This window comes from Struthio camelus, chromosome 2 (assembly GCF_040807025.1).
Source record: "Struthio camelus isolate bStrCam1 chromosome 2, bStrCam1.hap1, whole genome shotgun sequence".
Taxonomy (NCBI): Eukaryota; Metazoa; Chordata; class Aves; order Struthioniformes; family Struthionidae; genus Struthio; species Struthio camelus.
The window spans coordinates 173,573,560-173,588,075 of record NC_090943.1 but is presented as its reverse complement, the minus strand read 5'-3'; the positions used below and the strand labels follow the sequence as shown (position 1 = coordinate 173,588,075).

Below are 14,516 nucleotides of genomic sequence, written 5' to 3'. Positions count from 1 at the left end.
AGGCAACTCCCTCTGCAGTCTGTCGGCTCTTGTGAGTCTAAGGTGTCAGTTCTTATTCGCTGAAAAGGGAGCCTAACTGCTTAATTTAGGGCTGCGACTTCCACTAAATGCGTAGTGTCTAGCAGTTTGATGATGCAATGCAAGGTCTAAGATCTTCTTTGAACCTAATCTCAGACTGAGAAGTGATGGGCTGTAACACTAATTTTTTATTCTTAAAATGGCTTTTGTTATTACTATAAGTGAATTAGTTATTCTACAATATCTGTATGCACCGACAACATCTGGTAAGCAAAATCCCACTAAATAGATGAGTCATTCTAGTTCTAGTCAGGAACACACTTTTACACTGAACACACTATGCTGAGCAAGATAAAAGTCTAAACAAATAGAGCAAAATTCTAAAATGCTAATGTAATCCGTGACTATAGAAACAATTAAATTTCCAGCACGTCTGCTACAGAATGATTCTGGAAGGCTGGGGGCATAATGAATGATGTGAATATAAATTACAGGAAAATAAGGCAAGAAGGGTTCTCAGGACCTTATATGTATGTGTATGTATATATACCTATAGAGAGAGAGAGCGAGCCCATCTTCCTCTCTAGCATAGGATCAGCTTTATCTGTATCATCTAACAGTGAACACTGTTTTGATTATTACACTTCATTTTGGGACTTATAATGCTATCTGATTCAGTACTTTGCTAAGAGCAAAGGAAATAAGGATGCATACAGCATTCATATATAAATTTGTGTGTTTAACAGACCATGAGTGGTATCCTGAAATGGTGTTACTCAGCTTCGAGTGGTACTGCTGAAATGCCTGAAAGGATATCAGCGTACATCATCTGAAGATCTGGCCTGTATATATCTGATATCATTTTTGTGCTTTCACTGTTTGAATTTTGCTTGCGTATAAGCTTTCTGGAGATACAGTGTGGACACGATCCTTACTGAGATGTCTGCAGTGCTGTTAGTAAATCTAATTTGTTTATGAATGCAGAAAATAATTTTAATGGTGTAGAACTGGATATACAAACTCTAATTCTCCTCTGTTTTTTTTTAATGGAAGATATTGCTACATTTCAGTGAGATGAGTTTCTCTTTTCAAGTGTTAAAATTGATTGGAATCAGAGACAAAGAAAGTACACATATGCTAGTAAATCTGTGCCCACTCACTTCTGGTCCTGCCTCCTTAAGCTGCGTATTTACTGGTCTGTCCTTTGTGGTATCAACTTCTTTTTCATGAACATGGGCTCAATTTCATAAGGAGAATTCAGATCACTTTTGAGCTCTTCATGTCATGAGGGGTGTGTGTGTGAAAACTGAGTCTTTTTCAGCACTATAGTAAATTACTGTGTTTGTTTAATACATCACAATATTCATAACTACTTGGTTACTGTCCTAGAACACCAGCAAAAAAAAACAACCAACCAACCAACCAAAAAAAACTCATAGCGGACTTTCATCATCAAGTAAGTTGCTGCCTGTCCAAGACAGCAGTATATAGGCTTAAATAAACTCCATACTAACTCAGCTTAGCTGAAGTGCAGACCTAGATATACATCTTTCTCCCTGCATAGCATGTAAATTTCCTCTTTTATGGCCTTCCCGCTGCTTCTCTCAGCTCACCCTCTAAAGTAATAGTACTTCTGATCATAAATAAGGAAACAAAACAGTAACAAAGCATACCCAATAGATTTATAAAATTATAAATATGAAAGCTGGGCATTATTAATGGACAAGGCCATAACCATAGATAAGGAAAAAGCACTTCTTTCTGAGCAATGTTTTTTTCTCCTGCATGCTTTCAAAGATGTGCCTTCTGGTACTAGATATGAAGAAAAATTGTTTGCACCTGAGAAACAGTTGTTGTTTTTAAAAACAAAACAAAACAAAACACTTTTGCAATTAATATATCTGTATCTACAACTATTTTTTATTTTTTTCCTGGCTCAAACCCAAGTACTGAATTTTCTGTTTTCACTTCTGTCCCTACTGATAGTGGAACTGTGTTGTCAGCTGAAAAAGTTCCCTGAGCAGAAGATAAAGAGACTCTACTCTACTTCTTTTAAGCATTTTGGCAATTTAATATTTTTATTTGAAACATACTGCAATGAGATTGCCAGATACCACATGACTTTGGCAAATTGTTCCACAGGAAGCTAATGATGAACGTATTTCCACTCAGTAACTCGGAGAGTATCGCCTATGGTGCTTATATACATCATAAACGTTTTACCTCCTCATTCTCTTTTGACAGTCAGTGATTATATGGAATTAAATAGTATTTCTATGATCATTTTTTGACCTTGAAGGTCCCCAGGATTTTGGGCATGAATTTTCCCATCTTCTTGTCTTTGGCATCCGTGTCGTATTCCTCTTCACTCTGACTTGTATGATCATCCTTTTTGCAGAAGACCTCAAATCTACTGTAGACTCGCTTTTCCTTCCGCATATTCTCCATTTTTTTCAGAAGGGTGTCTCGATCCTCTGATGGTTGCCGCTGAAGAGTTCGTTTCTGGCTCCCAAAACTCTCAGATCTGTGGATGTTACAGCTTTTCTCCTTCTCACCTTTCCTTTCCAAGCTTGTAGTTGACTTAGAAAGATCAGGATTGCTAGTGGATGGTAGTTGCTTGGCCAGTTCAGCTCTGTTCTTCTGACTGTTTGCAGAAATTTGTTCCAGGATCACCTTGGTATCATCACGGAGGTTGCTGCTGTACAGGATGTTAGCTGTGGATGAAGGAAATCTCCCCTGAGTTGGCTGGCTGCTTTTGGGAGGAAGTGGTGTTGCAAATTTATGGGTTTTTTCTTCCTCCATCGTTTCCTGACAGTCCCCTATGGAAGATCGTTTGAGAACCACAGGCTGTTTGTCAGACTTTCCACTCTCAGAAATGGGTTCCTCCTCCAATTTCTTTTCACCTTTTGGGTTCAAAAGCTGCTTCAGCCGTAATGACCCTTTTCTGAAAAATTCCATTGGATTCTGTTCCTGTTTTGAACATTCTTCCTCAGACTTATTGAGAGAGCTGTCTGATCCTTGTCTTTTAGATAAGTTTTCAAGAACTGATGTGGTACTTGTCCTAATCTGTGGTTTCTTGAGTTCTGTATTAGCTGATTTTTGAGTGTCTTCTTTGAATGTCACTCTTTCCTTCTTCTCTGGAAGATTCAGTTTCTGAGTGTCCCCTACAAATATGAGACTCTCCTTCTCTGGAAGAGTAGGTTTATTCTCTATAGGGTAAAACCGAGATGATAATTTGTCTACTTTAGTGCTAATATGGGCTAGGGGGTCTTTACTCAATGGGTCAGTAAGCTGGAGGGTTGATGAAGCCATTCCAAATGGTCTGTCAGGCTCTCCATGTACTTTGTAAGTACTGCAGGAGTCTTTGGAGTCTAGTACCCTACTCTCTAGAATCTTATATTGCACAGATTTGGTACATTTCTTCTCTGTGTTCTGTGATTCTTCCTGGAGAAAACTGGAAATAGCTTTGGTGTGACTGACTGTCGCTCGCTCTGTGTCTTTGCCCACAGCTTTGTACTTCTCTAAGAGTTCTGCCACTTTGGATGAGGCAGCTGTCTTTATAGTTTCATTGTCTTTTGTCAACTCACTGGACATTTGTTCCTTTTGGATCATATGAACCTTTTCTATTGTTGTGTTTGGCTGATCCAACTTGGCAGCACTAAAAATCAGAGAGGACCTGAGTCTTGAGCTCCTCTGGATCAAGGGATTTATTCTGGACCTAAAGGCATCCTGTTTCATTATAGAGGTTTCTTCACCTGCTCTCTCAGGATCTGCAAACTCCTTGGCACTTTCAATTCCTAGTGACTTGTTATTGAATGACATAGGGGGTTTGAACACTGGGATGAGGTCACTGGAGTGCTTTGTGAGGGTATCCCCAAGAACATCATTGTATGCCTCCGATTCCATGGGCATTGGGAGACCTTCTTCTGGTTCAGACTGGTATGCACTAAGGTATGAGGAAATCCTCCAGTCACGTAACCCTGTTCTGTTTTCCTGGGTATTCTTGTCTTGATCTGGGTCCTCTTCTTTGTCTTGTAAAAACAGGCGTTGTTCCAGGCTTTGCTTCTGTGTAGGAGATGTCTGGCAAATGAATTTCTGTCCTATGTTTTGCCTTCTTAACATCATTCCCATTGGGCCATTGCCTGCAGGGTTCAGCTGATCAGATCCATGTCTCACTTCCCTGGAAGAATTTGAAGGTACGTAATCTAGCCTTAAGGGGAAACCCTCCTGTGGAAAATTGGATTCAAGTTCAGGGTATCTTGGTCCCTCTCCATAATCTTCCAGTTCATTGAATCCTGGCCTACCACCTCGTATTCTCTCAAACAGTCCCTGAGGCCTGCCATGGGGATGTTCAAACTGGTACTGGTAGAACTGATCCTTTTGAAAATGACTAGACTGGATTTTAAATTCATCCAGATTGTTCATGAACATCTGCCTGGCATACTGTTTGGAAGAAGCAAAATTTTCAAATGTTCCTTCTGCAAAACTGTGTCTCTTAAAAGCATCCAACTCTAACTGCTTGGAGCGGAGAAAACCCCTGACAGGGTCCATCTGAGAATTCTCCATTTCTACCTTTTTATACATTCGCATGGCTGACCCCTCCACAGTATGGCGCAGCATGTCATCCCGCCTGAAATTTGACAGGAAGTACCTGTCTGGATCAACTCTGTCCATAAAGGAGGGAAAAAGATTGTCCTCTCTCTGGAACAGCAGGGGTGCTTTTTTTGGAAAGAAAGGCATGTTATTGCCAAAAGAAGCCATGGCAAATGGGTTCTCTGCCTTTGCCAATACATTGGCTGGAGGAACAAGAGGTTCTGACTGTGCAAACAAAATTCGGAATTCTTCATCGAAGCTGGACACCAGCTCCCCCTGGAAGATGTGTGCAATGCTTCTGTGAATCTTCTCAAAAGACCACATAAAACTATAAAGAGAAACAGAAGCAATGATAGTGTTAGCATCAAGTAACTCAGCAGTACCAGTTCATGTTAAACCATTTGCTTGCCTGAAGAAAATTGTCCTGATATTATGTACTACTCAGGCAGCCATTCATTACACACTGGTGATCACAAGCCTAATAGTTAAGGATTTATTGGGCATCATTGCTTTGCAGAGGATTTTACAGAGCAATAAATGACCCATGTTCTAAATAAGCCAGTCACTAGTAACAGTAGACAAAGAGAGAGAACTGAGGCCAAGGATGATAATCCTTATCATTCATGTGAAGTAAATCTTCCTGCAATAACTTTGTGTTGTAATTGTTTTTATAATTAAAATGTCATGTCCATCTTCAAGAAGGGCAAAAAGAAGCAAGTAGAGAAGTACAGCCAGTCATCCTTACCTCAGTCTTAGGGAAGATTATGGAGCAAATCCTCCTGGAAGCCATTTCCAGGCACAAGAAGGACACAAAGACGATTGGGAACAGCCAGCAGAGATTTTACCCAAGGTAAATTGTGCCTGACCCACTGTGATTGCCTCCTATGATGAGATGGCTGGCTGTGTGGACAAGGGGAGAGCAGTGGATGTTGTTTTCCTTGACTTTAGCAGGCGTTTCCACAGGGCCTCTACATAGTATCTCTGTGTAGCTAAATTGGAGCACTATAGATAGCATGGGTGGGCCACACCATAAACAGAAAACTGCCTTGGCTGTCAGGATCAAATGATAGTGGTCAGTAGTTTGATTATAAGTGGTGTTTTTCAGGGGTCAGGGCTGTGGGCACTACTGTTTAAGATCCTCATTACGGTCCTGGACAAGGTTGGGGGGGGGGGGCATCCATCCTCAGCAAGCTCGCAGATGACACCAGCATGAGAGTTTGGGGGCGGGGAGAGGATAGCACAGTTGGTATGCTGGAAGGCAGGGCTGTCATTCATAGGTGTCTCAACAGGCTGGAGAAATGGGTAACAAGAACTGTATGAAGTTCAGCAAAAGCAAATGCAGAATCCCGCACCTGGGATTGAATAACCCATACACCAGTATAGGCTGAGGACAATGAGAAAACAGCTTGGCAGAAAATGACTTGTAACAAGTTGAGGAAAGACAGCAACAGTGAAGGCTAAACCATGTACAGAGATACATTAGTGAAAGATGTAGCCAACAGATGAATGAAAGTGATTATTCCCCTCTAGTCTGCCCTTCTGACACTGCAGCTGGAGTACTGAGTCCAGTTTTAGGCTTCCCAATACAAGAAATCTGTTGACAAACGAGCAAGTTCAGCAGAGGGCCACTGTAATGGTTAACAGGATGAAGTATGTTAGGTAGAAGGAGAAGCTGAAAGAGCTGGGTTTGTTCAGCCTGAAGAAAAGCATACTAAGGGAGGTGTGATGGGTGCAGGCGGGAGGGCAACAAGCTAATTGTTGTCCTCAGCAACTGAAAGGGTTGTTATAAGTAAAAATGGAGCCACCCTGTTCTTGGAGGTACACAGCAGAATGATGCAAGACAACAGACACAATTATGGCAAGAGAAATATGGATGAATTATTAAAAAAAAAAAAAAAAAACAATCTTTACAATGAGGGCAATCAAACATTGGAGCAGCTGCCCAGAGAGGTTGTGGAGTCCATGTCCTTGGAGGCAGTCACAACCCAACTGGACCTGAGCATGTCACAACCCATGGACCTGAGCAACCTGAAGTAATTTGGAAGATGGCGCCACTTGGAGCAAGGGAGGGTTTGGACTAGATGACCTCCAGAGGTACCTTCCAAGCTGAATTATTTTATGGTTCAATGATTGTAACATTTCAAATTTATAATACAGTTTATTTTGAAATAGTATACCCATCCAGAGCTATGCAGAACAACATGAATCTAAGGGACCATATGCCTGGCCCCATTCTTCCAGATCTACATGATGATATTCAGAAAAATTAATCTATTTAATCACTTGAAGTGGGCTAGTTAAATCAAATTACATCTTTATTTACATATAATTTAATTTACTTTATGAGTAAAGTGAAGCCATTTTAACTTTGGATATAACTGTTCGCAGAAGCACTTAATACGATTTAGCATCTTCACTTTAAACTTGTATTTCTGGTTAATTTGACCTAATTTTCTTTAATATGTTTTTGTTGAGACAGTCCTGTACACCACAGCTAACTTCCTCAATGAGATGATTTTAACATTCCTTTGCTGTTAAATCTCAATTATCCATGTGTGGTAAATTGTAGGTCAGTTCCATGAGAGATTCAGTCTGCTTCTGCTAACACTTTGGGACCCATAAAAAAGACTACTGAAAGATGCAGTGTTTAAGTGGAAATATAGGATAAAGCAAAACTTATTTACAAAAATAGCTCACATAAGACCAACCCACTTATGTGGGTTGTCTGTTTTTTTTTTTTCCTCGCTCTGAAGGTGAGGAGATATAAGTTCCAAACACAGTAGAAATTAGTTGCTAAAAATGGGTTCCCCCATGGGTAGTACTAGAAGTCTTGTAAGACTGGCAAAGGCACGGCTAAACAGGAGAGTAACTGTGCAGAAAGTAGCTAGCTGAAGGAAGGCAACTAGTGAAGTTCTTGAAGGATTAGATACAGGGCTGAACTCATCTTTTCAGTAGTGACACTGGCACAAAAAGTGAGCATGTGCTGTTGCTGCAGAAGCACAGGATTCTGATAATCTTTCATACTGATGATACACTATGTAGCAAGAATGAAATTTTGAAGACAGGGAAAAAAAAAAAACAGCCTGAAGTGGCAAAAAACAAACAAACAGAAACTCTAGAAAGATGAGGCAAGCATAAAATGATTACAGAACACCAGCAGTATAGTACAGCATTGAACTGTGTGCCTATGATTTATCAGGACAGATATTCTCAAACTAGGGAAATGTTAAATGTTATTGTAAAAGCCTCAGAATACTGTTTCTAACTGTTCACATGTTCAAGAAAATTAATTCAAATGGAAATGGAAGGTCCAGCTTCTACATCAAAACTAAAAGGGCTGATTGAGGCATAGGGAAGAGGAATGAGACCTTTAGGCCAAAGAGTGATGTCAGCACAAACACAGCTATGGCTAAACTGTATGTGAGTACCTTCAGACTGGTCTACAAAAGGTTCCTAATAGCGTAGTAAAGGTCTAAGTTTGCCTTCCTATGTGATATTATTTGAGTCTGTTTGTTTGCTTGGGGGGGCGGGGTGTTTTTTATGGAGGCTGCAGTGGGGGGAATGTTGGCAGAGTATATTTGGAGTAGATTTTGGTTATGAAGAAGGGTGTAAGATATGCTTCCCTCTAGCAATAGGGAAGGGGATACAATAGCATATATACTCAGGCATAACATGGGTATAGTATATTCATTAACAAAGAAGGCATCGGTAATTCCATGTTAGTGACTAGCTCTTGAAATTTAAGTGTCTACTCCTTAGTCTCTTTAACTATTTTACTTTGGAGGAGGTGGTTGGGTTAGGGTTCATTTGTTGTTGGGGAGGACTGGTGACATGTTTTTTTGAATCAGGTTTAAAATTTCCCCAAAATATATTCAGTTACATAACTTGTGCCAGACTGCATGTAAGTTTTTTGGACTTGTTAACCTTGACAATGCTATTGCCTAGCATTGCATTGGATTTTTAAAATACATTATAATAATTTTATCTTTTGTACAGATCATTTATACCTTTGATGTTAAACAAGCTCAGCTTTGGGTATTTGGGCTTCAGGTTCAATTGGTATATCTACCTCAGTTGCAAAATGGCATATTTTCTTTATAATTGCTGTTCACTATCCTTCAGTGAGAAAATCTTTGTCACTGATGTTCATTTGGAAAGCTGAAACACTGCTTTACCCAACAACCAGCCTCTCACTGAAATAGGGAAATGTAAAGCTGCAGAGCTTCTCACCTGTAGTTGCCACTCAGCACCACCATGCAGTCCACCAAGAGGAATTTCTCTTTCACATGGCCTTTGAAGGACATCCCTGTGCGGCAGTAGTAGGTTGGGCCAGAAACTGTCCTCACCCTTAGGAACTGCAAACCAGATAAGGCACTGACTCAACTGGATGCTGTTATTTCCCTTCTCCTGCCCCTAGTTCTTTCCCTTGCTCCTTTAATTTCCTTCCCTACCCACCATTTTTATACTTCAGCACTAGCTATTCTGCCTGCCTTCCCAATGGGTAGACAAACCCCTAATTAGCATGTCCTCAGCCTTCACCACTGTATTGTTGTGCCAGCTCTCCTGGCTTCCCTCATACTCCTATATTTCTAGGCTCTAGCCCAGCTTCCCATTTTCTCAGTTTTTTACTATATAATGGCAGACCTCTGTGTCCCAAGTAATACCCCTCTAAGGATAGGAAGCCAGGATAGGGGAGTTCTTCTGTTTGCTCACCTCCACATAGTTAAGATTGACTCTGCATTTAGCAGCTGTATCGAGGAAAAGCTGAGAGTTCATTTCATCCAGCAAGATGTACACAGGGACTCTGCGAGCAGCAGCATCCAACACCTCAAACAGCAAATCCACATCAGTGAAGATGTCCATCACTATGGCTACCACCTAGGAAAAGAACAAGGTCATCACTAGTCTGTGCTGGCTTATATCCTGACTGTGCATGTTCCCCAGCACTTGACATTCCGAAGCCGAAGTGCTGCACTGTCTCCAGTTCAATGTCTTTTTTTTTTTTTTTTTTAACATTGTGGGCCCCAGAACTGGAAAAAGAATTCCTATCTTATGTGTATATTCCATAGAGGAGGGTGACAAGTGAGGGGAAACCCCTCGCTGCTGTTGAACGTCCCCTTGCTAATTAATCCAATAATCATAGCAGGCATTTTTTGGTTGCAGAACCACACAGGGAGGTTGTATTGAGCTGCTTGGCCATCACAGGCCCTCACCCTCTGACACACACGCGCCATTTTTAGATAACTTCCTGGCTAGCATTCAGTCAGCCAGTATATAGCTATTTCTATATGCTGTTAAATGGGAAGTAACTTCAAACCTCTACAGGATTTCCATGTCCTTCCCCACTCTTCTCTTATCAATGCGTATAAATATCTGATGGCAGGGAGTAAAGAAAACAGAACAAGACTCTTCTCAGTGGTGCTCAGTGAAAAGACAAGAGGCAATGCACATAAATTGTCATACAGGAAATTCTGCTTAAACATAAGAAGAAACTTTTTTACTTTAAGGGTAATTGAACACTGGCACAGGTTGCCAGAAAGGTTGTGGAGCCTCCATCCTTGGAGATATTCAAGGACAGGCCCTGAGTAGCCTGCTGTAGTTGACCCTACTTTGAGCAGGACCAGATGATCTCCTTTCCAGCCTCAACCAGTCTGTGAACATTTCGTATATTTTAGCATTGCCTTACACGATTCTGCACAGGTTCAGACAGCAGAGGCTAGCTTTGATGCCATAAAAGGTAACTTAAAAAACATCCTTCCTCGCCATCAGATCCTGGGAGCAGAAGTTATGGGAATGAGCAGAGGGCCTGATGCATCCTGATTCATCTCTCACACACATGCACATGTTTATCTCTGATCCAGTCTGGCTCTTTACTATCTCACCTGTTGAGCTGCTCGAATCATTCTGCGAGCCTCCTCCTTAATGCTTGGATTGTCCGGCGGCGGTGGTTGCACAAGAGTTGTCACTTCAGTTCCCCTGAACCCAAAGACCATTGGCCAGCCCAGGTCAAGCTCAGGAACAGCAAGGTCTGAGTTCATGGGCCAGTATGTCCCAGAGGATCCATCCATGTCATTGTCACCTGTGGTGTCTGTGTTACTTTCCTGATTGGCATACTGGGGTTTCTGCAGATTCTGTATGATGTGATCCACCTCTGAGTTGCAAAGAAAATCAGGGGCTGCTTCCTCTGCCAGGAAGCGTTGGTAACTTTCTTTGCCTTCCTCAGTAAGCACATCCAGAGCCAAGCGGTAATACTCCTTGTAATGTGGTGGCAGATAGTTGGGGTCGAGGGGGTTGTCCCCCTGAGAGGAGCTTTGAGACCGACGAGCCATGAGGCAGTGGAGAGCTGCAAAAAAACCAATAAAAAGTAACGACAACAGCAACAGTCAGGCCAGCAGTCTCACTCCAGCGACACATCCATCCTCATAAATTGTGAGGGTTGGGATCACGATGGCAACATCAAAAGGGAAGAGATTCAAAGGGTGCAGAGTAATGGTGGAGAGAATTCATTCCTAATGGACGGGGAGTCTTGATTAGGCAAAGATGGCAAACACTCAGAACATTACTCTAACATAGTTAAGTGTTTTCAGGCAAAATAAGGAATGAATCAAATTGGGCAATATAGTGATGAATGAGGATTATGCATTTAACAGAATGCTCAACTTTCTCTTTTAGGCTACAGATTGCCAAGCTTAAATTTATTTTTTGTTTTAAAGCTACAGTTTTTTTTAAAATGAAGTATAATGCTGCTGGCTGTTAGCTGGACTGCATTAGAACTCATTTCTACATGCTATATAAGTTATTTACTGTGTGTAATATGGTAGTAAACCAGAAAGCACATGCATGTGTACAAATGCATCTACTGAATCCTTAAAGAGCTGAGTGTTATAATCACCTCAGCATATGACTAGAAGCAAGGGTAAGACTAGAATACAAGCAAGTATAAAGTATCTTGCTGCCGTAGTATGGTCAGAAGACACACAAGTGAAAAACTGCTGAGATCCGTGAAGGTCTAAAGACAAGGGCCGTGACTGGCAGAAACGGGGCAACAGGCAGAAACTGAACCACAGGAAGTTCCACCTAAACCTGAGAAAAACCTTCTTCACTGTGAGGGTGACAGAGCATTGGAACAGGTTGCCCAGAGAGGTAGTGGAGTCTCCTTCCCTGGAGATATTCAAAACCCGTCTGGATGTGATCCTGGGCAATATGCTCTAGGTGACCCTGCTTGAGCAGGGAGGTTGGACTAGATGATCTCCAGAGGTCCCTTCCAACCTAAACGATTCTGTGATTCTGTGACTGCTTCTTCAGTTTCCTGATGATTAAAGTTAGAAAAATTCTGTAGTGAAGGGGCTTATATTCACTATTTTAAGATTACTTACCTGTAGTGAACCTATTGTTTAAGTCTAAAGACAAAAGTGATTTTAACCACAGTTTTTGGAAGAAAAGCTTATCATGACACAGATACAACTCAAGTACTAATATATACCTGACCTGTGAAGAGCTTCAAAGCTTTTTGGCTCCTGGCCCTCAATTAATGTCAATGCTCAGACACACTTTTCCTGAGGCTCTGTCACTGACATGCCAACACAGGCTTCCTTATAGTCAAAACAAGAGGATGGCATGCTCTCATGACCACTCACACAAAATTTCCTCAATAGAGAGTCTGAGTAGAGGGTGGAAGTGGCTGCTACTGTCATTGCCATCCAACGCATAGGAGACTTCTGCTCCCAAAATAAAAGCGATTGTGAGGGATGTGAGAGGAAGAAAAGAGACTGCAGGCCCATACTGCAGGCTCTCATTTATCACTTTAAGAATAAAGCCAAAATAGTTTGGAGATGAAGCCTTAGTGGACTTCCCCTTCTGAATATCTGTATAACACAGCTCACAGAATATTACAAGTTACTCCACTTTCAAACTATAACTCCTGGTAGAGCTGCATCAGACAACAGAAAAAAATATGGCCTTAATATAAAGATAGCAGCTGAATCCAACAGGTCCCTGTGTGAAGTGTTGCAATGCATGATTGTCTTTGCAGTTTACATATGTTTCTTATTTGTAGTCTGAATTGTCTAGCTTTGTCTTCCCACTGCTAATTCTCATTCTGTTTTTTTTTTTCATCTTAGAAAAAAGAGCAGTCCAGTATATACCTTCATTTTTGGTGTGCTTAAGTCACCTTTGTACCTGTTAACTATTCTGTAAGTGTCTCTAGCCTTTCATTTTCAGGAAATGCTGCCAGAGTTCAAGTCATTCTTGGATATTTTCTGAGACCTTTCCTGGTTTAACAGTCTTCCTGAAGTGATATTACAGAAACAGGACACAACATTGAAGTAATGAGCTCATTAATACTTTATATACTAGCATCCCCAATTTTTTTCTCTTATCTCACATTCTCTACTTTACTAGAACAAAGTTCTTAGCCACAAAATCCCACTGGAATTTCATGCTTGATGTAATCTTTACCATGCCCCATAGAGTCCCACAGCTTCACAGGAGTCCCACAGGCTGCGCTCGAGCCTGTGTTGTTCAACATATTCAGATACGTCCTGTAAATGGGATGAATGGTCATGCAAGTGGCAAACTACTGATAAGGCTGGCTTGCTCAGAACAGTAAAGGTGAGAACCAACTACAAGAAAAAGCGGGGAGAGGAGAAGAAGCAGAATAACTTTATAATACCAACTGGACAGTTAAAAATGGCAGATGGAATTTAATGCAGATAAAAATAAAGTGAGCAAACAACCTTAATTTTATATTACATTAATATAATTATATTGAAACTATTATAAATCAAGACTGAGAAGATGGAGCTTTAAAGAAAAAAATGTCAGCTAATGGTAAGCATTATTAGGGAAGGAATAGAGAAAATTATACCACTGCATAAATTCAGGCAGAACTCACAACCTGAACATGTTGCGAATATGAAAGTCTGGTTCCTTACATCTCAAAAGGACTACTATAAATCTGAACTATGACTCTTTAGCCTGAAGAAGTCTATAAAACACGGCCAGGGAACAGTTGTCCATTTTCTCCTCCAATACAAGAACTAAAAGGCCATCAAATGAACCTAGCAGGTAGTAGGTTCAAATCGAACACCGGGAAATGCCTTTTCTCAGTTGTACTTAACACTGCTTGCTACAGGATGTTTTAGATATTAAAATTTTACAAGGAGTCAAAAAATAGCTAGATAGCTCCACAGGGCTGAGGAGGAGGTAATGGAGGCAAGTAGTAGTGGTGCCTGGGGCAAAGAGGACGTCAGCAGTGCCATGGCTGCGGTCAGGGAGGAGGAGAAAGAGTTCAGAAAGATGGCTCCAAGGAGAGAAGAAATATTGCCGGTTTTCTCAAGTGAGGCTCAGGTACAAAATGGCTGTATACTGCTGGTCTCAAGTGTTATTCCTCTGAAGGTTTTATGTGAAAGGAGTGCATGGATTCATAGTATGCATGTATTCAAACTTGAATACACAGCACTCTCTGTCCTGCAGACTGGATGCAAGGCGGCCTTTTAGGCTGAAAGGGAGCAGAACAGATCACTGTAGAACAGTCAGTATGGCTTTTGTAGAGGGAAGCCATGTCCTGTGAAGCTCTCACTGTGCACTGAAGGAATCAGAGAGTACCTAATTAAGAGTGATCTCATTTATAGTGTATATTTGATGTTACTTATAAGCAACAACAAAAAGATTTCAACAAGCTCTTCCCCAAAGCTTTTTGCACAAACTAGCTGATCATAAGACAAGGTAAGCATATGAGGAAAGAACTTGAGAATGGCCATACTGGTCAGCTCCAAAGTTTGCCTAGGCCTCTATCATATCTGTGAGAGTGGCCAACAGCAAGCGCTCAAGAAAGCCTGTATGAACAGGACTGGCATGCAGCAATACTTACCCAGAACACTTTTCCATTGTCCAAAAATGCGTGG

At 41.2% G+C, this 14,516-nt stretch overlaps 1 protein-coding gene across 1 annotated transcript in view; it reads right to left on the bottom strand.

Moving 5' to 3' along the window:
* Nucleotides 1-1,681: 1,681 nt before the first annotated feature.
* FAM83H (family with sequence similarity 83 member H) overlaps nt 1,682-14,516 on the bottom strand; it is a 30,318-nt gene continuing 17,483 nt past the window's right edge. The window contains exons 2-5 of the mRNA XM_009671692.2: nt 10,494-10,954; nt 9,325-9,489; nt 8,842-8,966; nt 1,682-4,939 (exon numbers count right to left, since the gene is read on the bottom strand). Of these exons, the coding sequence (XP_009669987.2) occupies nt 2,299-4,939; nt 8,842-8,966; nt 9,325-9,489; nt 10,494-10,940 (3,378 nt within the window). The 5' untranslated portion in view covers nt 10,941-10,954 and the 3' untranslated portion in view covers nt 1,682-2,298. The remainder of the gene's footprint in view (nt 4,940-8,841; nt 8,967-9,324; nt 9,490-10,493; nt 10,955-14,516) is intronic.